This window comes from Manis javanica, chromosome 5 (genome assembly GCF_040802235.1).
Source record: "Manis javanica isolate MJ-LG chromosome 5, MJ_LKY, whole genome shotgun sequence".
NCBI classification, from domain to species: Eukaryota; Metazoa; Chordata; class Mammalia; order Pholidota; family Manidae; genus Manis; species Manis javanica.
Genome location: NC_133160.1, coordinates 6919869 through 6946425, shown reverse-complemented (window position 1 = coordinate 6946425; position 26557 = coordinate 6919869). Strand labels below are relative to the sequence as shown.

The 26557-nt window shown below is 44.0% G+C and overlaps 1 protein-coding gene across 3 annotated transcripts in view; it reads left to right on the top strand.

Annotated features, from left to right (window-relative positions):
• The window catches only part of DOK5 (docking protein 5), a 301770-nt gene that overhangs the window by 261450 nt on the left and 13763 nt on the right, over positions 1 to 26557 (top strand). For all 3 annotated transcript variants that reach the window (XM_073236415.1, XM_073236417.1, XM_073236416.1), the window contains exon 6: positions 8391 to 8526. In XM_073236415.1, coding sequence (XP_073092516.1) covers positions 8391 to 8526 — 136 coding nt within the window. The remainder of the gene's footprint in view (positions 1 to 8390; positions 8527 to 26557) is intronic.

The following is a 26557-nucleotide window of genomic DNA, read 5'->3' as shown; positions in this document are numbered from 1 at the left end:
ATCAAGTCCCCACCACATACCCTATTGCAGTCACTGTCCATCAGCATAGTAAGATGCTTTAGAGTCATCACTTGTCTTCTCTGTGCTACACTGCCCTCCCCATGCCCCCCATACATTATGTGTGCTAATTGTAATGTCCCTTATTCTCCTTCTCCCTCCCTTCCCTCCCACCCTCCCCAGTCCCTTTCCCTTTGGTAACTGTTAGTCCATTCTTGGGTCTGCTGCTGTTGGGTCTCAGAAATGACTTATGTATTAATTGTAACCAGTGAGATCTAAGTATGAAAAATGTTGGTAATAGAAGTATTGACTGTACTGCTCCACACCTGAATTCTGTATTGATGCTCTGGAGAATTCTCCATTGATCAGGACATTTTGGTCCTATTTTAGGCAATACTTATTTAAACAATACCTTTCAATTGTTCGTTGATTCTCTATTTATAGGAAATAGTAAAAAGAAAAGAGTATGGCTTCTTTTCATAATTTCTGGAGGCTAAAACTTGGTAAACTTTTCTTAGAAAACCTTTGTAGTATCTCATGACTACTTGAAACTTTTTTTGCAGTTTTCTCAATTTGCCAGGTTTTAATACTAGTCATGTGTCTTGCAAAAGTTTAATTTATTCTTAGAGAATCTAGAACTGCTAAGAATCTAGGATATTATTTTAAGGACTGCTATTTCTCCTAAGTGTGGTAGAAAACCATTGAGATTTTTAAGCAGATTATGTGTGTGTGTGTGTGTGTGTGTGTGTGTGTGTGTGTGTGTGTTATGTAATCATGCTCATATTTTATAAATAATGGGATCAAGGTGGTAGATAGATAGGGATGTGGGGGGATGCTAAAGTAACTCAGATAAAGGAAATGGGGTATGAAAAGACATGGACATATTGGAGACATACATTTCACAAATATTCCAGTGGTCTTTGACCAAAAGTCATAAAGTACTGACTTGGAAAATGAAAGAGTTTTATTTCATTACTTCTGTCTCTTTTGGGTCTGACCTTTGGGTGTTTCATCCAAGAACTCCAGCAGTCAGTAATACCTACAGCTCGGACCACACTGTGTTGTGCCTGAAATATTGTAGGGACTTAGCGTATTGATTGATTTGAACAGCATTCTTACGCAGTGGTCATGCATTGGGAGGCTGGTGCAAGCTTGAGACTGAATCACCAGAAGGGCAAGTATGAGGCATGTGTTCTTTGGATGTTATTTCTCTTTTTTTATTGTCATTTTTAAAATTTTTAAAATTTTTAAATTTTTATATTGCTATCATTAATGTACAATTCCATGAACAACATTATGGTTACTAGACTCCCCCTATTATCAAGTCCTCATCACATACCCCATGACAGTCACTGTCCATCAGCATAGTAAGATGCTGCAGAATCACTACTTGTCTTCTCTGTATATACTGCCTTCCCCGTGCCCGACCCTGCTACATTATACACGCTAATCTTAATGACCCTTTTCCCCCTTATCCCTCCCTTCCCACCCATCCTCCCCAGTCCCTTTCCCTTTGGTAACTGTCCATTTTTGGGTTCTGTGAGTCTGCTGATGTTTTGTTCCTTCAGTTTTTTCTTTGTTCTTATACTCCACAGATGAGTGAAATCATTTGATACTTGTCTTTCCCCACCTGGCTTATTTCACTGAGCATAATACCCTCTAGCTCCATCCATGTTGTTGCAAATGGTAGGATCTGTTTTCTTCTTATGGCTGAATAATATTCCATTGTGTTTATGTACCACCTCTTCTTTATTGGATCTTATTTCTTGAGCAGCATGTGTGTGAGGAGCACCCTCGTCCGGGAGAGAAGCCCCAGGTTCTAATCTTCATTCTTTATTAACTGACCTTGGACAAAGTGTTTAACTTCCCTTGTAAGTGTATCCAGATAATCACTTGCTTGCAGGGTTGTAGGTAAAAGCAACAATACAGGTAGATGACCTAGAAGGATGCCAGGCTCCTCCTAAATAGTCTCTCTGATATTTTATTATGATTATTTTTGGAGCAGGACTTGCGTCTGCAGGATACTGACAGTGTTAAACACAAGGTGATATTACTATTTTATATTTTGCCTGAAACTCAAATAAAGATGAATTTCTATAGTTACCATCAAGATGCTCAGGATAATAAGATCATTTGTGTTCCCCCAAGCATGAAGTTTTCATATCTGCCTTCCTTTATTAGTGAAATAATTTTTTCCTTGGCTATTTTTGGATGTGTTCAAAACAAGACAATTTCATATTAACTAGTATAATTTTCTCCTTGTCTCACACTAAGTGAACAGGAGTTAAGTCTCTTTAGGCAGACAGTTTTCACATTTCCAACAGGCACCTGCAAAGATTTCACAGAGTTCCCATCTAGAATACAAGGAACCTTCCTGAAACCTTGGGCAAAGTTCTGCCCACCTTCAGCCTCTGTTAGAGTTGGAACTGAGTGTTACCCCTGCTCATTTGGCCCCATTTCACCCCACTAAGACTCACAACATGGCATGTGTAATAAGCCGGACAGGGAGTTGGAGAAAAATAAAATTAAATTACAGTTCTACCACTAACTGGCTGTGGACCTTGTGTGAATGTACTAATTCTAGGCTTCCATTGGCCATCTGTAAAATGGGAATGCAATATTATGTATCTCACAAGGTTGTCGTGAAGATCAAATAAAAGTACATATGCAAATACCTGGCATAATGCTTGGCACATTGAAGGCAGTTGTATGAACCCAAACTAACAAAAGCAGAAAATAAGTTCATTGGTTTATATAACCCGACGTCCAGGGAGTAGGGATGGCTTCAGGCTTGGCTTGATTCCGAGTCTAAATTATGACCCTAGGTTTCACCTCTCAGTCCTGTTTCTTCTTGGATGGTTTCTTTCTGGCTCCATATGGTGGCTTCCAGGAGCTTTGGATGCTTCCCACATCATCAGCCAAGGAGAGAGAGAGAAATTCCTACCACACGGTGACCATTATATTCACCACGGGTCAGACCCTATACTCAGGACTTTATGCAAAGCACACAGATTGCAAAAAGAATGGGGGTGGTTCTCTCAAAGCAGAAAGGGCATACTGATGCTATCAGAAGAGGCCCAGATGTGCCGTTTAAAAAAACTAACAAAATGTGTCCAATACAGCATTTAAAAATTGCTCAAAGCAAATTTGGTGCAGCAGCTGTTTGACTGTAATTAGTAACGTCACTCATTATGGTGCTGAGATATGGAACAATGGTTTCATTAGGTGTGATGTTGTTCCCAGGGGACAATTTGGCAATGCCTGGAGACATTTTGGGTTGTCACACTTGGGCGGGGGATCCTACTGGCATCTAGAGAATAGAGAGTGGCCAGACATGTTGCTAAAAGTATACTGCACAGAACAATTCCCCATAGCAAAGAATTATCAGGTCCAATTATCTGGTGGAAATACTGTTCTAGCAGACCTATCAGCCATTGGAAACAATCCCTAATAGTTGTTGAACCCTTACTATATGTAAGTCACTGTAATATTTTACATGCACTCATTCAAGCCATTCGATGATTATGTAAATTAGGGAATATTAGTATTTTCATCTTTAAAAGAAACTTGGGCATCTGTGTGACTGGTCCAAAGGCATGAGACCAATAGATTGTGGATTCAGGGGTCACACTCAGAGGTCTTCTTACTTCCAAACCCTGCTGATGTCTAAGAAGGCTAAGTATCATCCTTCTACTAGGTTAGCCTAGTTCTTAATTTACTTCTCCAGAGCTAAGGAAGCAAAGACATATTTACCTAACTAGGCTCCCTAAAACCATTTGGGATGTGCACCATGTATAAATGTTCTTAGTTTAATTCTGCAACCTCCGATTTATGTGCACAGACAGCTGAGAGTGTTGATCACTCCTGGGCAGCAGTGTCAGGGTCATAGATCATCAGAGTCTTCTAGATGCTTTTTATGCCCTCTCCCCACAACTTAAACAAATTTGACCTTATCTCTATTTTTTCCTTGAAGAAATTCAGGGTTGAAATATAAGCTTTTTAAGAAAGTGTAACTGCGTAATTGTCACTCACTGCCCGCAGAGTGGAGATAAAGAATGATTAGTTTATTGGGGGTGCTGTGGTGCCAAGAGACATTCTCCTTATTTTGTTGGAGGTTTTTCTACTCTTTTGTGTGTTTCTTTCCACTTGGAAGCCCTGAAGCTTCAGTGGACATCAGACTGGCAGGGGTTCTGATTTTTTATGGGAAGATCCAGTTGAAAAGAAGTTCTCACTGTGGCAACATCCTCCATGGAACCATTCTTGAAATGTGACTGTGTGAAGAAAGGTGGCAGGTGTCCAGTGAGTCTCCCTGTGAATTTTATCGCGGGCTGCTGAGTTAGCATGCTTCCCTGTCCGGCTCCACCTTACCTCCTGACGGATATAAATTAATACTCTGGCTTTAGCACCTGCAGGAGTGAGAGAAGCTCAGGCGACATACCTCAGAATTCTAGAAAGGTCCAGGACAAAAGAATCATTCCTTGTTTCATTACATATTCACGGAGCACATGCTAAGAGCCTGATGTGGTTCCAAACACTGTGGAGGTAGTGGGGAACAGAGCATACGTGTGTTCTGTCATTATGGAACTTAGTCTCTGGGGGAGAGGGGATACAGACAATAGTGAACATTTGAGAAAAGAAAAGAGATGTTAGAGTGTGGAAGTCCTGCACTGAAAAACAGCTGTTTGATAGGAAGTGCCAAAGGAGGGGTGACTTTATGTAGGGTGAGCAGGGCTGGCTCTGATTAGTCAGGGACATGGGAGGAAACTCCTAAAAGCGGGAAAGAGTGAGCCATGGAGGAATCTAGGGGAAGAGCATTCCCCCCAAGAGAAGGCGGCTGGAAACGGTGCCAAGGGAGGAGCACCCAGAGGCTGCAGAGAAGAGCCAGAGGCTCCTGTGGCTGGAGCAGAGTGAGTGAGGGGGTGGCAGTGCTTGGGGAGGGGAGGGACGCGACAGGGTCAGGCCACATGCGGCTTGAGGACCATTGTAAGGAGTTTGGCTACTAATCTTAGTCATATGGCGCAAGTAGGACTTTTTGAAAAATAACAGAAAAGGAAAAAAATCCTTTCTAAAGAAACCTTATAAAATAGAAAAAAAGAGGTGCTGGCATGTCTTAAACACATTGTCTAATACTTGATAATTTACCTATGTTACTAACAAGTGAGCAGACTTTCAGCTCAGGTCTTTGACAAGAGGACTTCTCAGTGACACGATTTCATTCTCATTGTACTCATTTTCATGCTTGCTTTCAATTTATGGCAAAGCACCCTGGCTTGTGGCACTGACTTGATGGTTCCACTTACAATACATTTGTTGAAGGGGGGCGGAAGGGAATCATTAAAAGGTATTAAACAGGTGGCACAAAGATTTGACAAATGAAATTGTGTGTGAATGACTGATGTGTGCAGTAGCTGTTCCATGCCCAGAAGCCCGAGTGACGCAGTGGCACATCGTGTGGCGTCTTCCACTGATTTCTGTTTCTCACCCTCCTGGTTACAGCAAAGGACAGGATGACCAGGCAGCCTTGATTGCCCTGAGCTCCAGCCAACACCACCCCCCACCCCCCATACACACAGCACTAGTAGAGTCAACTCCCACTTCTCAAGCAAGATCAACCAGGCAGTGATGCCAATGACTGGAACAGGCAGCATGGATCCCCAAATGCAAGATGTACCCCTTATCCCATCCTAAATATGGCCTGTAGTGGAGCAACAGTTATCCGAACTCAGAAGTGCCTGTGTATCAACCCCTTTACCACTTAGGCGTAAGTCAGGTAGTCCCTAATCCCTCTTTACCTTGTTCTTGGTCTACGTTAGTGGTTTTCAATGGGGGCATTTTGCCACCCAGGGGACATTTATCAATGTCTAGAGCCGTTTTTGGTTGTCACGACTGAGGGATGCTGCTGGCATCCAGTGAGGAGAAACCAGAGGTGCTGCTGAACACCCTGCATGCACAGGACAGCCCCCAATAAAGAATGATCTGCCAATATCAATATTGCTGATGTCAGCTGAGCTGATAATAGAGAGCCCCTGTTTTCTGTTAGAAGCTCCTAGCAGATCCTTCCCCAGATTTTTCTTCAGGATGGAGCTACTAGGTCCCACGTGGTCAAGCCTCTTGGTTACTGCACTTTATGGTTCTGTACATGCATTTTCTTGTCATTGTGTGTTTGACATTGCTGTAGCCACTGCTGAGGGCAGGGTCATACCCCACCGATCACCTCATTTTCACAGACAAAAAAATAAATAAACATTTGCAGGTTTTTACTCCTAATTTTGTGTCCCTCTCTGCCAAGTGCTTCTGATCTGTTTCTCTCAGGGCTTTGGTTTCCTAATTTTCGTTTTTGCTCGCTGCCACGGGCACCTACTGCTCCTCCCAACTACCCCTTTCTTTCTTAATTGTTCCTCCAGTATGGCTCATTTCACCATTATATTATTCCTGAACCTATTCATGTAGGTAGGTCTTGCTGAACCAAAATGTAAACACCTCCAAGAAAATGCCCGTCTTCACCTTTGCTTACATCCACTCTAGCAGGTATTGTGAGCTGCCTTATGTTAGTCTGACAAGTGCCATATTCTTTTAATCATAATATGTACTTACAAATGTAAAATATAATATTGATAACTGCTTTTGCAGTGGTGGAGAGAAGAGAAGAGTACCTTAAATAGACACGTTGAGTCTAAGATACACCCTGCTTTAGCAATGCTCAAATATTCTAAACACCCACATGTACACACCCACACACAAGCCCAAAATACACCTTGAAAGTGAGGAACTGTGGACCTAGCTGACTTTTCTAATCTCTTTAATTTACTAATTAATACTGCCCACCATGAGATCATTATTTTGGTCTCATGATTTCAATCCCATCCATATTTTTCCAATGAAATATATTGGGCTGAAATGTCATTGACCAAGAGAGGGAACAGTTTGGGGCTTTCAGTGCCTGGGAACTATTGCATTCACGTGACTTCTGAATGGTGGAGCCCATCATTGCAGAACACTCTGTCTGGGCCCATGTGCTCCAGGCACATGGCTGCCCTCTTCCCACCCTCTCTCCCCTCTGTGTTGGAGCCCATCTGTCCCTCCTCAAGGCGTTTAGTGTGTGGTTCTTCCTGCTTTGTCTCCCTGAGCTCTTCCCCTCCCCAGTGAATCCTCAATTTCAATAAGACTTGCTCAAGGAAGCTTGACAAGTTCCCAGTGACACCTTTCCTAGCACAGCCTGCTCTTTCACTATCCATCCTGCAGTTATTTATTGAGCACCAAATACAGGCCAGGTCCTCTAGGCACTGGTGGAAAAGCTGTGAATGAATCAGAAAGAAAAGATGTCTTGTCTGCATGGAGCTTACCTCCTAGTGGAATCACGGAAGTGTTCATTAAGTGAAGATTTACTTTGTGCATGCCATGTATCCTATCTAATTGAGGTGACAGTTACTGTCCTTCTAGTTATTGGAAATGCAGGCTTAGGTTAAATAACATGGACCACATTGTAAAGCTGGTAAGGAACAATCTCAGCCAGGCTATCTGAAGCCAAGTCTTGTTTCTTATTCCAGTCTGCTTGATACATATTTGTTGGGTGCATGAATTAAAGAATTTCCCAGTACTTCCTGAGCTCTTGATTTCTACCCAGTCGTGTAATCCATGATATGTCATTCAGGCAAAATAATTATTGGGAAATCCAGGAGTATAACTACACCTGAATGGCCACAATGTTTCTATATCTGAATCTTTTTCTGACAAAGGACATCGGAGAGGCTCAACTAAAAGTCATTATTTTACCTCTCTAGGTTTTCATCTCTGGTTTCTGTCAGTGTTTAAGGCCATAAAGAAAGAGGACTGGGGCATTTGGGAGCACTTTGGATGCTGGAAAAGCATCCAGGGTAAAAGCCAGTGGGGAAAGAGAAAGAAAGGAGTCCGGATCTGTGATTCTGCAACTGAAAGAATTGTTAAAGCCACTGTCTGTGAGGAAGGTTAGAACAGAACCTGAGACAGAGAGAATCCTTTCACCTGGGAGCGAGTGGCATAGTTTCTGATGACTTTTGGGTGGTCATGGGAATGCAGTTGCCCGGGAACCCTCTCTCAGAGTGGCGAGGAGAAGTGCGAGGATTGTACTGAGAATCAAGAAACAGCTTTTTTTAAAAAAAATTAACCTCCTACTTTGCTTCTTGACAATACAAATTCGGCACCATGTTAGCCTGGCGTGATTGGTGTTACCTGCCTGTAGTAATGATGATTATTGGAAAATTCTGGTTCTAGTAACTTCTTTTTGGCAAATGAGAACAAGAATCTTAATCTTATACAAAATAAATGGGCCCAGCCTTGTGGAATATTCTAGGCCCTCAGTGCACTGAACTTCTAGGAGCTGGGTTTTCAGAAGCCCTTTGTTTTTGTTTCCGCAGGATGTGTGAGACTGGTGAAGGGCTGTTTATCTTCCAAACGCGAGATGGGGAGGCCATCTACCAGAAAGTCCACTCTGCTGCCTTGGCCATAGCTGAGCAGCATGAGCGCTTACTACAGAGCGTGAAAAATTCAATGGTACGTGTGGAATTTTTTCCTTATGATTCAGTCTGTACCCCTATGGAATGCAGTTCTGGAATCCTTGTACTGAAAAATAAGGCCAGCATTATTTGAGCAGTTGGTTTACGCCTGCACTCAGCAATGTGTGGCTTGGATTGAATGCCATCCTTGGAAAGCCTGAAGCAGCCAAGCGGTAGCACAGTAACCATACATCCCTGTCTGTCTACTTGGTGTCTTAATTATTGTGAGTGTGTCTTAATCAGTTTGGGACCCTACAACAGTACCATAGATTGGGTGGCTTATAAACAATATAAATTTATTTATTTCTCACTGGGAGGCTTGTAAGTCCAACATCAAGGTGCTGCCAGATGCTAAGACAGGTGGGGCCCACTTCCTGGGTTCAAGGATGGCCATCTTTTCTGTTTCATATGATGGATGGGATAAGGGAGCTCTGTGGGGCCTCTTTTATAAGGGCACTAATTCCATTCATGAGGCTCCACCCCCATGACCTAAACACTTCCCAGAGGCCTCACCTCCTAATGCCTCCACCTTCGGGGATTAAGGTTTCAATTTAGGAATTTGGGGAGGGGGCATAATCCATTCAGTCCATTGAGTATGTACAAAATCAATTTGGATGTGTATGGACATCTTTGGGACCAACTATGTGGATTATCTACCTACAGACGTACATTTGTAGGTATATGATATGAGAAGTTATAATTTCAAATGTCAGTAGGGGACAAAGAGAAAATGTAAGTGAGAGATAGGGTTGAGGGGAAAGAGGGTGCAAAATGTCAAAAGCCCAAGACCACATGCCTGTTGACATGAGACTGGGGGCTCCATGTAGGATATCTCTTGATATTTTTCCAGAGAGGCCACAGATTTGTGTCTGTATATAATGTCTTCCTATGTGCAACTTTTGGAAATCAATTCCAACTAAAACTAACAACAAAACAGGAATACTTTGTGGGCCAAAGAAAACCTGTTCATAAACTCCATCCTGCCCACAGCCATGTATTTGTTATCTCTGGTTGATAAACCTTAATAGTCATGGATATATAAAGACACCACAAATACAAATACACATGAGCATACATAAACTCTGTCAGGGAACACCTACTCCATTCATTACATGGTGCTAGGGACCATGAATTATATAGAGAATTATGATTCATGAATTTCTTCTTTAAGGAGAATAAATCCACCAAGTCTTAATGAATGTGCAACAGTGAAATAATGCAAATCATGCATTTTAGTCATGGCTGCAAACACATGCAGAACAGCTTCCCATCTGGAAGGAAATCTGCAAAACCAAAAAGAAGAGAAGAGTCTTGGGAGGATTAGATTAGGGTAGTTTGAAAATTTATGACTGAAACATGTGGGATGGTTGAATTTAAAGCAGTGGAAGAGCATGCCAGTAATATGAGCTGTCCCACAGCAGCCCTGGATTATTCCCAAATGACTTGTGTATGCACTGCCCTGGGATCATAGAGCGGTGATCAGCAAAATTTTCTTTAAAGGAACAGATGATAAATACTTTAGGCTCTGTGGACTGAGATGGTATGGGGAAAATGGAAGTTCGTATGGCCAGGATCCTCACCTGACCCCCTGACCTACTTGATGGTGTACTTGGACTACTGCTAGACTAATGCTTCCACACCCATAGGCAATAAGCTATTATTGACTGAATATATATAGAGTCCTGCCCAGTGCTCTGGGCATAGGCAGAGATGGAGGTGGGTCACGACTTGCAGACTGCTGGATACAGACACGATTCTAGCACTCAATATACCGCCAGGAGAACAAAGCCGTGTAATGAACCCTTATACCCCAGGATCATTCCGTTGTCATTTCTCAGTCTCACTGAGCCATGGTCAACTTGCCTGGGGCTGAAACCCTCAAGCAAGACTGATGGTCTCTGTTGCAAGAACTTAATTCTGTGTGTAGTGCAAAAGTATCCAAAGATAAAACGTGATCAAATGGATATGACTCTTTTCCAAAAAAAACTATTAATAGACTGTTAAAATTATTAAACTATTGAAATTCAAATTTCATGTAGTTTTCACATATCAATAAATATTCTCCTTTTGTTTTTTTCCCCCAGATGTTTTAAAATGAGCTTTTTGAACTAATGCAGTCTCAGTATATGTATTTCCTCTTATGCCTGGGTATTGAAATAGAGATAGAAAAATGGATGGGTGGCTGGATGGATAATTAGCTAGATAGGTAGATACATAGATAATAGTTAGCTGTAAAGTGGAAGTCACTTTGAACTTAATGTCATTGCATTAAAGTTGTGCAGCTGTCCCATTAGATGTCTTTATAAACATCTGAACATGTTATTCCACTATTACCTTATTGGTAAAGCCGTCAATTAGCATCAGTTGTTTTGTGCTTGAAAGGCAGGTTCTGCACACACATGTTTTTCCATTTACAACCTCATTTCTTCCGCTAAAAATTAATCATGAGTGTGAGTAATTCGTTCAGATCATCCCTTTGCAAACTTAACTAGAAAATAATGTTGTTTGCTCTTAATTTGCTGTATGCTTAACGAGTTCCATGAAATGAATGTGATTTTTAAAACAACAATATCCAGTTTTAGATGGAAATGAGTAGGCTTCAAAATGGGATCTGCCTCTCAAGGAAGTTAAACTAGGGATTGTGAAATGCTTAATCAGTGTGCTTGCATCAATTCCTGCTTAGAGGACACGAAAGATACTATGTGAAAATGAAACAAATGAAGACAACAGTGCGGTCCCACCTTCCCTGGGTCACAGTTTACAGTTTTCTGGTCATTGGGCGTGGATCTATGCAGACTTGGCTGTATTCTCCACTAGAAATCATCTTTATGCTTCCTGCTTTGAGGTAGTCAAGGTCATAAATGGAGAAAGATGGTGAAGCTCATCTCTGGGCTTAGCCTTGTTATTAGGAAGCCCCACCTAACCCATCTCCTCAAAGAGGTCTACATGCTAATCCCTGGAACCTCTGGATGTTACCTTATTTGGCCAAAGGGACTTTGCAGATGGGATCAAGTTAAGGACCTCAAGATATGGAGATGATCTTGGATTGTCCAGATGGGCCCAGTGTAATTCCAAGAGTCCTTAAAGAGGGAGCCAAGAGGCACCAGGGTCAGAAGGCAGTGTGACGGTAGAAACAGACACAGAGAGAGATGGGAGGACTGTGCAGATGGCTTCAAACGGTGGAAGATATGACCCAAAGGAGCTTAAAATTTGTTACAACAGCCATAGGAAATTAATACAATAAAAATAATGTATCATGTCTGTACTCTGTAAACTGCAAGATGTTAATGGATTTCTGGGTACTTCCCAATCCTCACATTGCCCTTGTATTGAGGTCCCAAGGCCACCAGCTTAGAAGTATTGGGGCTCAAATTTAGGGCAGACATGCTGGGATAACCCCCACCTCACTCTGCATCTCTTCGTCAAACCCCTGGACATGCTTTCTTTGCCAGGCATGAGACAAGCTTACTGCCTTTCTAAAAATGACAAATCAGTGGCCAACATTTAGAAATCAAGAGGTTTCACATAAAACTTGGATTTCTGTATTATCTTGAAAAGTGGGAAGGTCTGAAAGCACCGATCTTACATCCCTACATGGCAACAATCAGCTATTGCCAGTAGAGGCTGCCATTTTTAGATGGAATGAGGGTCTTTAGTTTTCCACAGTCTCTACCTCTCCCTGTTGTCACTCTCAGCAAACAGTCCTTTATCAGGACATTGGCTACCCATGCTGTGACCAGTGTTGTCTTGCTTATATCGCTGCATATATTAGCAAAGTACCAGAAACTTTACACCATAAAACAACACACATCTATTGTCTGCTTGTTGCTGTGGGGCAGGAGTTTGGCCACAGCTTAGCTGGGCCCCGGGCTTCTGTTTCTCACAAGGCTGAGGGGCTCCATGCTCAACCCAAGGTTGGACATGGGAGGATCTACTCACAAGCTCATGTAGTTATGGGACGAATTTGGTTTCTGTGGCTGTAGGATGCAGGGCTGCAGTTTTTTGCTGGCTGTTGCATGGAGACCATCTTTAACTCCCAGAGGCCACCCTAAGTTCCTTGCCCATGAGCGTCCCCCGCACGGCCACCTACTTCATCAAAGCAGGAGGGAGTCTCCTTGGAGGGTGCCGGCCACAATCCTATGTATTGCAGTCATGGACGTGACATCCTATCACCCTGCTGCAAGCAAGCCACAAGTCCCTCCCACAGTCCGGCAAGGGGGCCACACAGAATGTGAGCATATAAAGGAGATCATGGGGCTACTGTTGTGGTGTCTGTCCCCCCACTGTGCAAACTTCTGGGATAATATTTATTTAGTACTTTGATTTTACCTTTTTAATCTTTTTCCTACTTTAGGTGTTTTGCTAATAAAACCATGAGTTACTGAACATCTGCTCTGTGCCAGGCTCTTCAGTAATGACAGCCACTACCGTGGATCAGGCCTTTTACAGTATGTCAGACACATTACTTCCATTTTCTCTAATCTCCGCAATAACTTGGTGAGGTAGAGTCATGCGTTCACTCATTCATTCGTTCATTCAGAAGTGTTTATTGAGGACCTCATATTCTCTGTTATATGCTCTAGGACATATTAGCAAATAGGTGAGGAGACCCGTGCTCCCAAAAGGTTTACAATTCAATTGAGAGTTACTCATGACCCTAGACCTGAAAGGAATCACCGTCTCTTATCATATAGACGGGACAACTGCCCCTCAGAGTGGCTGCATCACCTGCCTGCAGCCGCAGAGTTCATTGCCCCTGGAGCCAGTCACTCAAGATCTGGTTTTATCTGGTTCCTGAACTGCTACCTGTGGTCACATCGCCTTAATCCCTTGAAGACTTTAAAGCTTTTCTGTCCCTATTATGTCCCCTCTAAGAACTGTCTCGGTGTTTTGAGATTACCTGGAATATCAAAGTACTCTAAGAAAATATCTATCGGCTTTAGAGTCTGTCCGAAAAGATGGCTGTTACGAGAAATCCCGTCTCTTTTGCTGGTTTTGGCAGCAGACAGCAAGAGTATCGCATGATTCCTCCCCCACCTGGGTTATTAAATTCAGTGTATTCTTCTTCTGCACCGGAAGGAGTGCTGGGCTGGGGGCTGGAGTATCGGGGGAGGGCTGACTCGCGGATGAGATGGGCCAGCAAGAGCTTGTTGCTGGTCCCCAGCTGCCTTGCTGGCAACGCTGTGGGGACACTCTGCAGGGACAGCTCCAGACTCCCTCGAGCAGCTGGCTATTTTTGCCACCTTGGAGGTCAGTGTCTATGACAAAGTCTAATTTTGGACCAAGGAGTGGTGGCATGCGGGATGTTCCTCATTCCATGCCCGGGCCTGTCCTTGTTAGAATCTCCTTCAAGCGGAGGGCAACAAGGTGGAGCATGACTGCAGCTTCGCGGGCGCTCGGGGCCGGAGGGTGGGGCACCACTGGGGGTGACGTTGAGGCCCGGGGTGACTCCCCCGGACGTGGAGCTGACTGCACCAGGTTTGAGAGTTGAATCTGAACTGCTCTTTGTCACCTCTTTCTTTGTTTGCTTGGTTGATAGATTTACTTCTAAATGTGGTTTTCCAGATAGAATGTAATGAATTTCTAGAATTCAAGTGGCATTTTTCCACAATTCTAGAATCCAAATTAATTCATTTTCAACCTAATTTTAAAAGCAGTATGCTATTCTTTTTTTAAAAAAATATGGAGAACTAAGAAATCATGGAATCAATTTTATTACTATTCAGACACTGAAATAGACTCCCCTGCTGGGGTTTTATATATATAAACACCCTTCTCACAACTCAACACCCTCCCAGCCTCCACCTCATAACTCCCCACTCAAAAAATAGCAGTTTTATCTCTTCTCTTTATGGGCTCTGGATAATTAGGTTAACATCAATTTTTTAAAAAATGTACTATTTAAAGCAATTATCAGCATATTTCCCCTCCTGAGTTAAACTCTTTTTTATGTCCTGGTGTATTCATTATAATTCAAAAGCCTCTTACTGAATGCCTATCTACTGCTTGCGAAGCAATGTAGTAAGTTTGGAGAACATAAAGTATAAAAAACCCTTTGCATCTTTAAAGGAGCTTAAAATTTAGATAAGGAATTATGATTTATATCCTTCAAAATATGCAACAATATAGTTAGGTAAATTTAGTTTGTTCTGGTCTCTTTGAAGGGTAGTTTGTCCTTATTTATCAAATTAAATTCACACATCTCTTTACTCAGCAGTAGCACTTCTAGGAATGTAAAGATATAGCAGAAACAAAGATGAGGTGGACGCAGGTATTCCCAGGAGTCATCCCTATTCCTTCCATTCCACTGTTAGCAAACATTTGCTGAGCCCTGCTGTTCACAAGGTGCTGGGGAAAGGACTCTGATGAAGATGAGGTTCCCATTCTTGGGGGGCTTATTTGTAATCACAGAAATAACTGGAAAACAACTTACATGCCCACCAAAAAGGGATAATGAAATGCATTTTGGCACGTGATGGACCAGGAATTCATTTGAAGCGGTTAAGAGTTATGCCTGGATAACAGATGTAAATGGGATATCTCCAGGAAAACTGGAATATATAGTCACCCCAAACCAGGGATTCTCAGTGGGTGGCAATTTGGGGTGCATCCAGTGCACAGAGGCCAGGGATGCTCTAAATATCCTGTGGTGCATAGCACAGCTCCACACAGCAGAACAGTCTGCCCCAAAGTATCAACCATAGGGGACTGAGAAACCTTCCTCTACAGTGAGGGCACGTTCTGCCCAAAAGGCTGGACCAGAATTTGATGGGTCAGCATGTCTGGGACTGAATGTCACTTCTGAGCTGTGCAGCTTGCCTCTTTGGTCTTGTGTCCTTTATATGTCATGTGTGGGCGATAATAACATGTTTATGCCTCATAATATTGCATGGGTCCCGTGAAATAGTACCTGTCAGGCATGTAAGACTCAACAGATGTGAGCTCTTACAATGATTGCCTTTTTACTCGCATAAATTGGCCTGGGATGGGCCACGGGAAAGGGACTCGCTCTGAAGCTGTGTGGCTGTACATGGGCAACACCAGGAATTCGGGTGAGGCGGCTGAGCCCTGTCATTTTTTGTGTCCTTAAGACACCAACGGTGTTTGTGCAAGCCTGACAACGTCAGGCTACAAGGTGGGGCCTCCCCTTCCGTGGGGGGACTCCAGCCAGGAACACTCAGCAGGACCCCATGAAGACGCAGAGTTCGCAGTACCTGCTCTGCCCAGTGCAGGGTAACAGAGCGAAGGACAGCACATCCTTGTGGCTCGGGCAACCCTGTCTGCCAGGCTGCCACTGCAGCCAGTACATGTATGTCTACCTGGGGTAAACACAAGTTCAGAATCATGACCAGCCCTTCGCTTGGCGGGCTCAGTCGCAGCATGCACGCGGCACCTTGTCGCAGAATCACCTGCTCCTGTGGAGTGTGAGCCTCTGCGTTGAAAGGTTCAGGTTGACCATGTGGGACTTTTGCCTCTTGCTTCCAAAGCTGACCTCCAAGGAGCTGGCCACTCCACCTGAGCCTGCAAGCCTCCAGCGGGCAGGAACTAGGCCCTATGTGTCTGTAATACACTCAGGGCCTGGCACAGGGCTTACTAAAGGTTTGTGGAGTGAACAAAATGGGTGCCAAATAGGTAGTTTTATAGTGTAGAGAAAAAGAATATGAAGCCCGAGTATCAAATCCAGTTCCCTCCCTGAGTGGAAACAAAGCCCAGATTCCAAGCAGGTCTGCTTGAAGAGGCCGTGGGAGGCAATTCCTGAGGATATCAGTTTCGGGGTGCAGGTAGGGAGAGGATTTCCTCAGCAAGGAGGCATGTAAAGTTACCAGAAACAAAGGGAGCAATGATTTTGTTTCATGCATGTGGCTGAGAATTCAGATGGCTCTGAATAAACTGACGCAAATCCCTTCTCATTCCCCATGAAAATAACCATTTGCATGCATCTGGTGCTCAGCAAAACGCTCCACTCGGAAACTTGGCTCCAAGTGGTTGATTTTGCCAACAGTCTGCTTTATCAGAGCTCTGGGAGACCGTGGGGGCACTGTTTCAGCCCGAGTTCTGCTCCCCAAGTAGTGTCCCCGTGGCATTTTCCCTTAGCAGGAAAGTAGTCCTTCTCCCCAACTAGTTTTTTCTTTTCTTTCTTCTCTCTCTTGTTTTTTAACGTTCGCTAAGTAAGCCGCTGCTCACTGTTCCCTTGACAGTGAGGTATGATTCTGTGAAGTTCAGTGACATTTTGATGATAGGGTCACCCATCACTTTTCCTGCAGATGTCGGAACAAGGGAGAGGAGCTGGAGAAAGTCAAAGCAGCTCTTTGGGTGGTTCATGCTGAGCATGTGGCAGGGCCGGAGGGAGGCTCAGGCAGTCTGCGAGTGCAGGTTTCATTAGGAAGCCAGCGAAGACCACGTGTTGGCAGTTGGTTAGTTTCCACTTGAGAGAAAGCCCCTGGGACAGTGGGGTCAAGGGCCTGGTAGAATCACCGGTAGGTTCTGTTCCTCAAGATGCCAGGGGCATTCCTGTCTCTGTGCAGCCTAGACTTTTGGCCAGTTGCCATTTCTCTAAGCTTTGGAAATAAAATTCAGGTGCCTTTTATCATTATGCACAGGATCTGGGCCCATCTCTTAAGGTCTTCATAATATCTCCTTAGTGCTTTCCATGAGAATACACAGGATTGTCATATGAACTTTCTCTCTGGAGTTAGAAAGAAGCAGCTCTTATGTCCTGGCAGAACGTCTTTACAGCTCATAGTCCGTGAGCAAGTCACTTCATCATCCTTGGCATTTGTTGTCCCCTCTATAAAGGTGGGGTGGGTCTTATTAGAACATATATTGCCAGGTAGGGTAAGGCAAGTGATTTCTCCCCATAGTGCCAGGCACCTGCTAAATACAAATCGACTTGAGCTGTTTGTATCGTTCACTCGTAGTCAGACAGGACAAGGCATCAAGGGGGTGGAGTATTATAGGGGCTTCCCATTCCCTTAATGATCTGATCATTCAGGCAGGTCAGTCCATCCATCAGTCATTCAGCCACATGTTACTGAGTGCCTACTGTGTGTCAGGAATCGTGCCAGGCACTGGGCATATGAGTATGTATAAGGAATCTTCTCACCCGTGGGGAGGAAGCTCTGCTTACAGTCAAGGCTGCTCTCTGCTTTAGAGAGAGGAGGACCATTGTGGAGGCAGACGGCACGTGACGTGAGCAAGGCTGGCTTTTAAACCAGCCTGCTGGCCATTCACACAGAGCCCTGGTGAACAGAGGAACTGAGCTTTGTTCACCTTGAAGTGTCCAGCCCCTAGCATAGTGCATGACTTATAGATGATGCCAGACTATAGAAAGGACAGGAGTGAATGAACCAAAGAACACTGAGTACAGAATCCATTGAAATGGGAAAGGGGAAAGGCAGAAACCCGAGTTCGGAGGCTTAGTCTAATGGATGGATAATTTAAGTTGGAATGAGCAGCTCCATCCGGCTCTGTGCTAAGAGTCTGCGTGGTGTATTTCATTTAATTTTCACAACTGTTCTTGGAGACAGGGATTGGCTTTTGGATCTTATTTCATTTATTTTTACATAAACACATGTATGTAAAATTTCAGTGTAAAAATATCATGTAGGCGATAATTCATACTTTCATTTTTCTCATTATTTGTGTGGTTCTCTTTCCCCTCGCTAGCAACTCCTTAATCTTGTTAGGAAATTCACACTTATCTTTCCATGTTTTCCTCTGTACCCATATAATCCTATAGAGAAATCTCTATCAACGCACACACATAGATAGACACTCACATGTAGATTCACATACAAGATGAGTGGTTTTACAAAACTGTAATAGTATAAAATGTTTCAAAGGCTATGCCCTGTTTTTCTCATTCCAACGTAAATACCTAATGGAAATAATTAACAGATCTGATTCAGGGGTTGGGAAACTACAGCCCACGAGTAAACTCTAGGCTGTGTCTGCTTTTTAAGTCAAGTTTTGTTGGAACACAGCTACACTCATCCATTTATATACTGTTATGGCCACTTTCACAGTGAAACGAAAGAACTGATTGGTTGGCGTGATAAAAGCTCTGCAAAGCTATTGGCTACCTGGTTCTTCACAGAAAATTTTGCCAACCTTGGTCTTATTCATTCTTTTTAATGGAATGCATGACATTTTAGGTTCTCAGGATAACATTTATTTAGTAAGTCTACCTATGGGAATATCAGATTTTTTTTCCCCACTATAAACAACATCCTTGTCCACATGCTCTCATACACTGTTAACATTGTTTAACTGAATTATTTAGTGTAACCGAGTTTCTAAACTTTATTTTCTGAACTCAGGAGTGCACTTGCTGAATTACAGGTATTTTGAAGCTCAAATTGGTGTTGCTCTATTGCCTTCCAAAATACTGGTGTACTTTGAATTTCATCCGCAGTATTATTAGATCCATTTTGTAGCAGGAGAGACTGAGGCTCAGTGGCTCACCAGGAGTAAGTGAAGGGCAGGGGAGGCAGGGCAGCCCTGGACTTGTACTCAGTGGGGACCGACAAGAAGGGACAAACTTGGGAGTGTGTGGACATAGAACAGAGCATGTCCATGGTGTGAGTGCAGGTGTGTTTGTGGTCTGGGCAGGGGTGATCGGTGAGGGGATGCAATAGGGGGCAGTGGGGACAGTGGTTCACCACCTTCAGTGCATCAGAGTCACCCAGAGTACTTGCAGAGCCACAGGTCACTGGGCTCCACTTCAGCGTATGAGCAGGTGTGGGGCAGGGGAAGCTGAATGTGTAAGTTCTCAGATGATGCTGGTGTCGCTCATCCAGGGACCACGCTTTGGAACACTGCTCTTAAGTGACTCTTAGGATCTGGCTCCTTGGGTCCTGGAAGAAATAGAATGGGAGCTAGAGAGAGCACAGCACCGGGCTGCATGGGGCTGTGTGCTTTGATGTCTTTTGTACATACAAAGGTTCACAGGAATACTTACCTCGATCAGACAGTGACTTTGTCATTACTCTGAGAACACAGGGGCCGATGCAGGCATGGTCCCCTCATTGTCTAATTATACTGGACATTAGCCTGGCTTTCCACATCAGCAGTGCATGTTCCAGGCTTTAGGAAGGCAAGAACTTGTTAAATTCTTTCACTGGAGATCGCCAGATCTTTTAAGAAATCATTCCTCCTGCAGTGCAAAGGGGATGCACCTGTCTGGCATGTGGGAAAAGGTGGGCACCAGAGCCGCTGTGCAGACCTCTGTGCACCTTGAGAATGACTTACCTCTTCTCATCTACCAGGGTTGCCCCCAGTGATTACAAAACTTATTCTTTGCGTCTCTGTTCCAGAGTAATTGGTTACTGCCACATAGCGTAGCAGCTAGCATTTTAAGCAGTTTGTATGGATTAACTGAGCCTGCTTCATAAAGCGGAAAGAACCCCAAGGCATTCATCAAATGTGGTCACCCCAATAAATTACCCCAGCATCAAACTATATGAGATAGATTTGCTAGACCTTTACAAGGGTGCTTGATAAACCTCAGAAATAGGGATTTGTCAGCCTTGGTAAAAGTATTACATGCTCCACAAACACATACTTGATTTTTATTTCTTTATTAAAAAAAAAAAAAGCATTGTCCAGGACCGCTGTTCTCTTTAAGGGAGACATTTGTTCTAGATTTTGTAGGAATAAACCTCACATTTTGGTTCAATGTGAAAAGTCTGTTTGGAATGTTTGGTCTGTTTGGAAAAGACTGGGGGTGGGTGAGGCAAGGAGACCATCAGGTAGACGAGCTGGGACTGGTTCAGTCACTTAGCATTTAGGTGACTTGGACCAGGATGGCCGGATGGCGGTGGTGACAAGTGGTGGCTTCACTGCCTTGTGATGAAGCAGGCTCATTTAATCCATACAAACTGCTTACAGTGTTAGCTGCTACATTATGTGGCAGTAACCAGTTCCTCTGGAACAGAGACGCAAATGCTGTTGAACAAGTTTTGTAATCACTTGGAGCAAGATTTGGTTCAAAAGCTATTTACTATTTATGATATACCCTGGGGTACATCTCTCTGGTTAGAGATTTGGAATTATGTTTAGGTTCCTTTGAGGACCCTCGTAGTCTCCTTTTAATGTCCCCCAGTTTTCATTTTCCAGAAAGTGTCATTTGGAGAAGGCCAAGGGGGTTAGGGCTGAGGACGGGGAGGACTTGGGAAACTGCAGTGTGTGGAGTGGAAAGAGGTTTCACCTCTACAAGCTGTCCTTGGAAAAGCCGTGTCCTGGCCCATAGTCCCCAGTGCTTTATTCACGGCTACAGAACTCTCTAACCCTAGCGAATGGCTTATGTGCAGTTGAGGGGGGCAGTGTGATTTATTTTGAGATGCATTATTATCAAAAATGGTTCTTGGACTAAAAGACTTGATGTGTGCATGATGTGAAATGCACATCATGCCTAAGGATACATAGTATAAAATCAGTCTCTCTTCCACGCTGCATCATCTCAGGCCCCCAGTTTACCTTCTGTGAAACAAAAACTTTATCAGATTCTTCTTTATCCTTCCAGAACGTATACCAACAGATATAAGACTGATCTGTTTATCAGCACATTCCTTCATTTTACCAATACGAGTATCTATTTTTTGGTAGTCACTCCTCTGGGAAGCGGGGGTGCAACAGTGGACAAGAAATAGGCCTTGTGTTCAGAGTTTACTACATTGTAGCCATGAGAGAGTAAGACACGCAATCGACAATAGATGACAAGTAAACCCATTTCAAGGGTTGATGAACGCCGTGGAGAAGAGTGCAGTGTAAAGGCGGGGAGCACGGTCAGGCTCTTGCTCTGGGAAGGGGGTGCCCCGTGAGAGAGCTGAGGGCAGGAGGAGAGAGTCCCAGACGCGTCTCAGGGCGAACGGTTCCAGGCAGAGGGGACCTAAGAGCACAGGCCCTGAGGCAGCTCTGTGCTCTGCGTGTCCCCCTAGGAGGAGGCCATGATTTCGAAGCAGACAAACGAGGAGAAGAGGTAGGTGCTGAGGTTTTGAAGTGACCAGGAGCCAAGTCCTCTATGACCTTGTGGCCCCGGTAAGGACTCTGATTTTTTCTTGGGGTGGGTTAGGAAGTCATTGGAGGTTTTGAAGAAAAGGGGAGATATACTGACTTTGATTTTGGAAGGATCCCCCCCCCGGCAGCTGTTTGGAAAAGACTGGGGGTGGGTGAGGCAAGGAGACCATCAGGAAGACGAGCTGGGACTGGTTCTGTCACTTGGCATTTAGGTGATTTGGACCAGGATGGCCGGATGACGGTGGTGACAAGCGGTGGCTTCAGTGCCTTGTGACGATAGGAGCAATGAAGGATTTGCTGATGGACGAGCTCTCCTGTGGGATAGAGAGTAAGCAAGGTGGTGTGAAAGTTGTTCTTGTTTTAACAGAGCCACGGGAGAATGGAAGAGCCATTCACCTGGAAGGGGCAGAGGTTGGGAGAGTGGGGCGTGAGCAGTGGTAGTTCACGTCTGTCCAAGTTCAAGGAGAGCTGCCACTGGGGATCCACCTGCAGGTGAGAAGTGGCTGTTAATTCACAAGTCTGAGGTTTAGGGAAGAGATTGGAGTCACAGACAGATATGCATTTGAGAATCATCAGAGGGTGGACAGATGAATTCGGACCCATCCCAGTGACAAGCTCTCCCCATGAGCGAGTGTTGATAAGTAACTCTGGACCCTTGATCTCAGAATTGTTTTTTATCACCTCGGCACAAAAGTTCTGGTGCCTTCTTTTTTCAGTGGCTACAGATTAGTTTGTGGCTCAGATGCCCGATAAGGTGAAGGGAAGGCTGCTTGGTTTAAGAATGAACATGAAATTACACAGCTCGTCTTCTTTTCTGGTGTTGTAACATTTTAAAGTTAATTTTTGAGTCAGTCTAAAATCCAATTTGATGTATAAATTAAAATTAAATTTTAAAATTCTTTTTAACATTGGTTATTGGAACAGTTGTTGATAGAGTGGGTCCCAGAATAAAAATTGTGGTTAGCAGGAAAGAAAAATGTCCTAAAAGAGATTGGGTTGGAATTCAATTCTGTTATCTCATCTGGTAAATTAAAAATGGTCAGGGAAATGAGCAAAGCATGGTGCAGCCAGAGGGCGGGCTGTGACAGGGTGGAGGACGGCAATGGTTAAGAGTGTGAAGATATGTTTATAGATACGACGTGTAAGAAAGCGGCTGGTGCCACAGTGTGTGCAATGGCATGCAGTTTGTGTTAGATTTACATTGCGTATGCACATTCTTTGAAAAGACTGGAAGAAAATGGATTAACGTTAAAGTTTCTCTTTGTTTCTTTGCTTTTGCTTTCCTTAGGTGACGGGTGTGTGTAGGGCTTCCTTCAAATCCACTGTACAGTCTTTTCTGTATTACCTGAACATAATAAAAAAAAATGAATCAATACTAAGAAAGAAAGAGCACAATTTATTTCAAGTTTTTAAGAAATGGTTAATAAATATCACCAAGTGTGGAGCTCCCTCCCACCCCCAACCCCCTTTTAGGTACCAGGCAAAATTCTGCCAGATCTAAAGACAGAGTCACCTTGGAGAAGGTAAACTCCCCGGGTTGGAGGAGGGCGTCTTTGGTCGTAGAGGGGCCCTAAAGCTTCTTGAATGTTCTCCTGTGCCTACGGTTGTCTGTTCCCTGTAGTCAGAGCTTCCTTCATGCTTCTTCACTGAGATCCTGGTACACTGGTCGGGGCCAGGTGATCAAATATATTCTGTAAGCATATTTATTTTGATGTGTGGCTTCTTCTTGTTGCCTGAAAAACTTACTATAAAGCTTCTACCCTCAAGCCAGAAACACAGTCCAATGTAAAATACTTAGGTTTAAAAACAGAATGTGAATTCTACTAGGACCTTGTTCAGACACTCTTGGTAAAGACAGTATTTTGACTGATATAGGGTTAATTATAAATATTGCTAAATTATAGTGAGTCATATGTGTCTTGGAACTGGCTGCAAAATAGGAACTATTTTTCTCTTTTTTTACTGATGAGATAGTACCAAGTAAGGAGGTTAAGTTACTAGCCTAGAGCCATGAAGTTTTTTAGGGGCGGATTCGATCAAGTTTGGGATCTTACTACAGTGGAAAGCATTTTTCCCAGAACACTTGGTCCAAAGGTGATTGATAACATAGAGCAGTGGTTCTCAAAGTGTGGTCCCTGGACCAATAGGATTAGAATGATTCTTACGAATCATTCTTCCCACGCTTGCTAACAATGGAGAACTGCTGACTCAGGGTCCAGAAAGCATAGTAGAATATATTTTCAAATATATTTTCACAGAAGAGTAAGTGGGCAGAGCATGAAGGCACAGTTCAGGAAGCCAAATGGAGACTGTCGATGAACATGGGAGTTGTGAGAACAAGACAGCTGAGTTTTGAGTGGAATTAAAGAGACATTGAGAGGCTGGTTTCCTTTGAACACAGTTTCTCTTTTTCTCTCGGGCTGAAATGTCCCTGGAACTCAACTTTGCCCACATTTTGTGCTTAAAATATCCAAAGAAAATAAGTGGGTTTATATATACTTTCTGAAATGAAGGATGCTGTCAGAATTGGATGAGTCTGGAAGTCTGTGGGGCTGAGCAGACATTCAGGCATAGATGGCGCTCTGACCCACAGCTGAATCTGATTGTCAAAACCTTGTCCTTGTTCAGTTCCTTCAGGGCCCAGGTGGAGTGAATGGAAAATTACAATATGATTTGCATATGCAAAGTTGCTATTGACAGAACCCACCTGAGTTCCTTTAAGGAGCCGCCTGGCAGGAGTTTGTGAGTCTAATGAGGATGGGAGTACTTCCTGATGTAGGAAGGTGCCATTGTGATGAGTTGTGCATGTTTCTGAATGGATCCAGAGCCATGTCACAAGCATGCCATCTGGTCCTCATGACCGATTATAGCAATAGGATGACTGGTTACATCTGCTGTGCTGTTCAGTTTTGCAAAATATGATGCTCTGCCTTAAAAGCAGTTGGCTTCCAGAGAAGGGCAGTGTGGTGTAGTTTTGCAGCTAAGATGCCACTGCTCTGCCCTTGTGGGCTCAGGCTCATAAGAGAAGTGCCCAAGCACCAAGTGTCAGTCAAACCAAATGAAGGATTCAGAGACAAAAAACATGGTTGGTGGGATGGAGGATGGTGGATTTTTCTAACTGAGAAGCTATGCATAGTGCTCTTTAGAATTTATTTCTTTCTCTCGAGACAGTGTGCCCATCATTACAAGGGAAGGGCCTTGCTATCAGCACTTCCCTCACTGTGAATATTGGGAGGTTTTTAGAGGGATCTGTCCATGTTGTTGACAATGATAATAATGGGCACCCTGCTTTAGGCAGTCACCATTCAAGTTTAAATGTTATTTCCCCTGGGACTGTCCCCCGAAAGTAGCCACCCACTAGCTCATCTTATCATGTTTATTTTTAGTAGTCTGAAGAGCACATGCTACTTACTGGTTTTGTTTTTTTGATGACAGCTTCATTGAGGTATAATTCACATACCATACAACGCACCCTGTAAGTGGGATGATTCAGCGGTTTTAGTATATTCACAGAGTTGTGAAACCATCGCCACAATCAAACTCCGCACTCATTTCATCACCTCAAAAGGAAACCCACTGATTTACTCTGTTTTTTTGGATTTGCCTATAAATGGAATCATATAATATATGGTCTCTTGAGACTGGCTCAAATCACTTGGCATGATGTTTTCAAGTCCATCCATGTTGTAACGTGTCAGGACCTCATTCCTTTGTATGGCAGTGTTCCTCAGGGAGAAGGGGATTCCTAGCTCTGGGCAAGTTCAGTATGAATTTGATGAGACTGAATAAAGAAAACAGAAAGTTGGGGGTTAAAGGGGGCTCATACCACGTTTATACTCCTGGAAGTCAGCCGGCTGTGTATAAGTGGCAAAGGCAGTGCCTGGTCACCAGCCTCTGGTCTGGCTCCAGCTGCATGCAGCCTGGGTGCTGCCTCCAGCTCCCCAGCCCTGGGCTACACTGGCAGCTCTGGCTGCACCTCTGCTTGCTCTTCCATAGCTTCCCTCTCCTGCCCCTAAGCTCTCCCTTCCCCACTCCTAGTATCAGGAGGAACTCTGTGGGCAGGTCTCCATGGTGACTGGCAGATGCCTGACCAATTATGTCTGGGTGTTTGTGTGTTTCCTCTCCACCCCTCCCCTGGGTGGGTACTCCCAAGACTAACGGGGGTCTCTGTTGGTGGGTAAACATCCTGCTGCCCATAGGTATGCAGGTAAGCTAAATATGTATACAGTGGGCAATATTAGAATCATGCGAGGTGAGAATCCTGGCCGTAAAATTTCCCTTTTCTAAAGGCAGTCTATTTTTTATTTATTAGTTTTATTGTATGCCTCATTAGAAGGGAAGTCCCATGAGAAAGGAGACTTTGAGGCTCAAACAAGGGGGAGGATGTGCCCCCTATCACATAGTTCATAGGACCAGAACCTAGCCCAGAACAGGAGTCTCAGACTCTGGTCAGTTTCTCCCAGTGGCACGATGCTTTTTTGTGCCTTGGAAACCCAATCAGTTATATCCACTGGTTGGTTGAGTATTTCAGAACTCATTTATGCAGGGCTAGAAAGAGACCTGGTGCATCCCTGCTGTGTAGGGGGAAAGTTCCAGAGCTGATGTACAAGAAAGCATTCCTTTTACTTTCAGGAAGCCTGGCCTTCCTTCCCAGTGGGGTCTTGAGCTAACACTGCTAATGGAATGAATAAATGCACAGGGCTGAGCTCCCCTGCTGTGGGGCCATCCTAGCCCATTGTGCATAAGCACAAAAGCAGGTGATTCCCTGAGGCCCTACAGAAGCCTCCTCACCTGAATGGCAAAGTAGAATGAAGGAGACTTATTACCACTTGCCCCACAGCCAGTGAAAGCCACGTTCATTTATCCTGGACCTCAAGCTTTAGCAGAAATTCAGCCTTGAGCTAACAGTGCTGCTAATCTGCAGGTTAATTGGGATTCCTATCTGAATGCTACCTGGGAAAAGCGGGGTTCATTCATTGGCTCATTCAAGCCATCCTATATTGGGAAGTCTC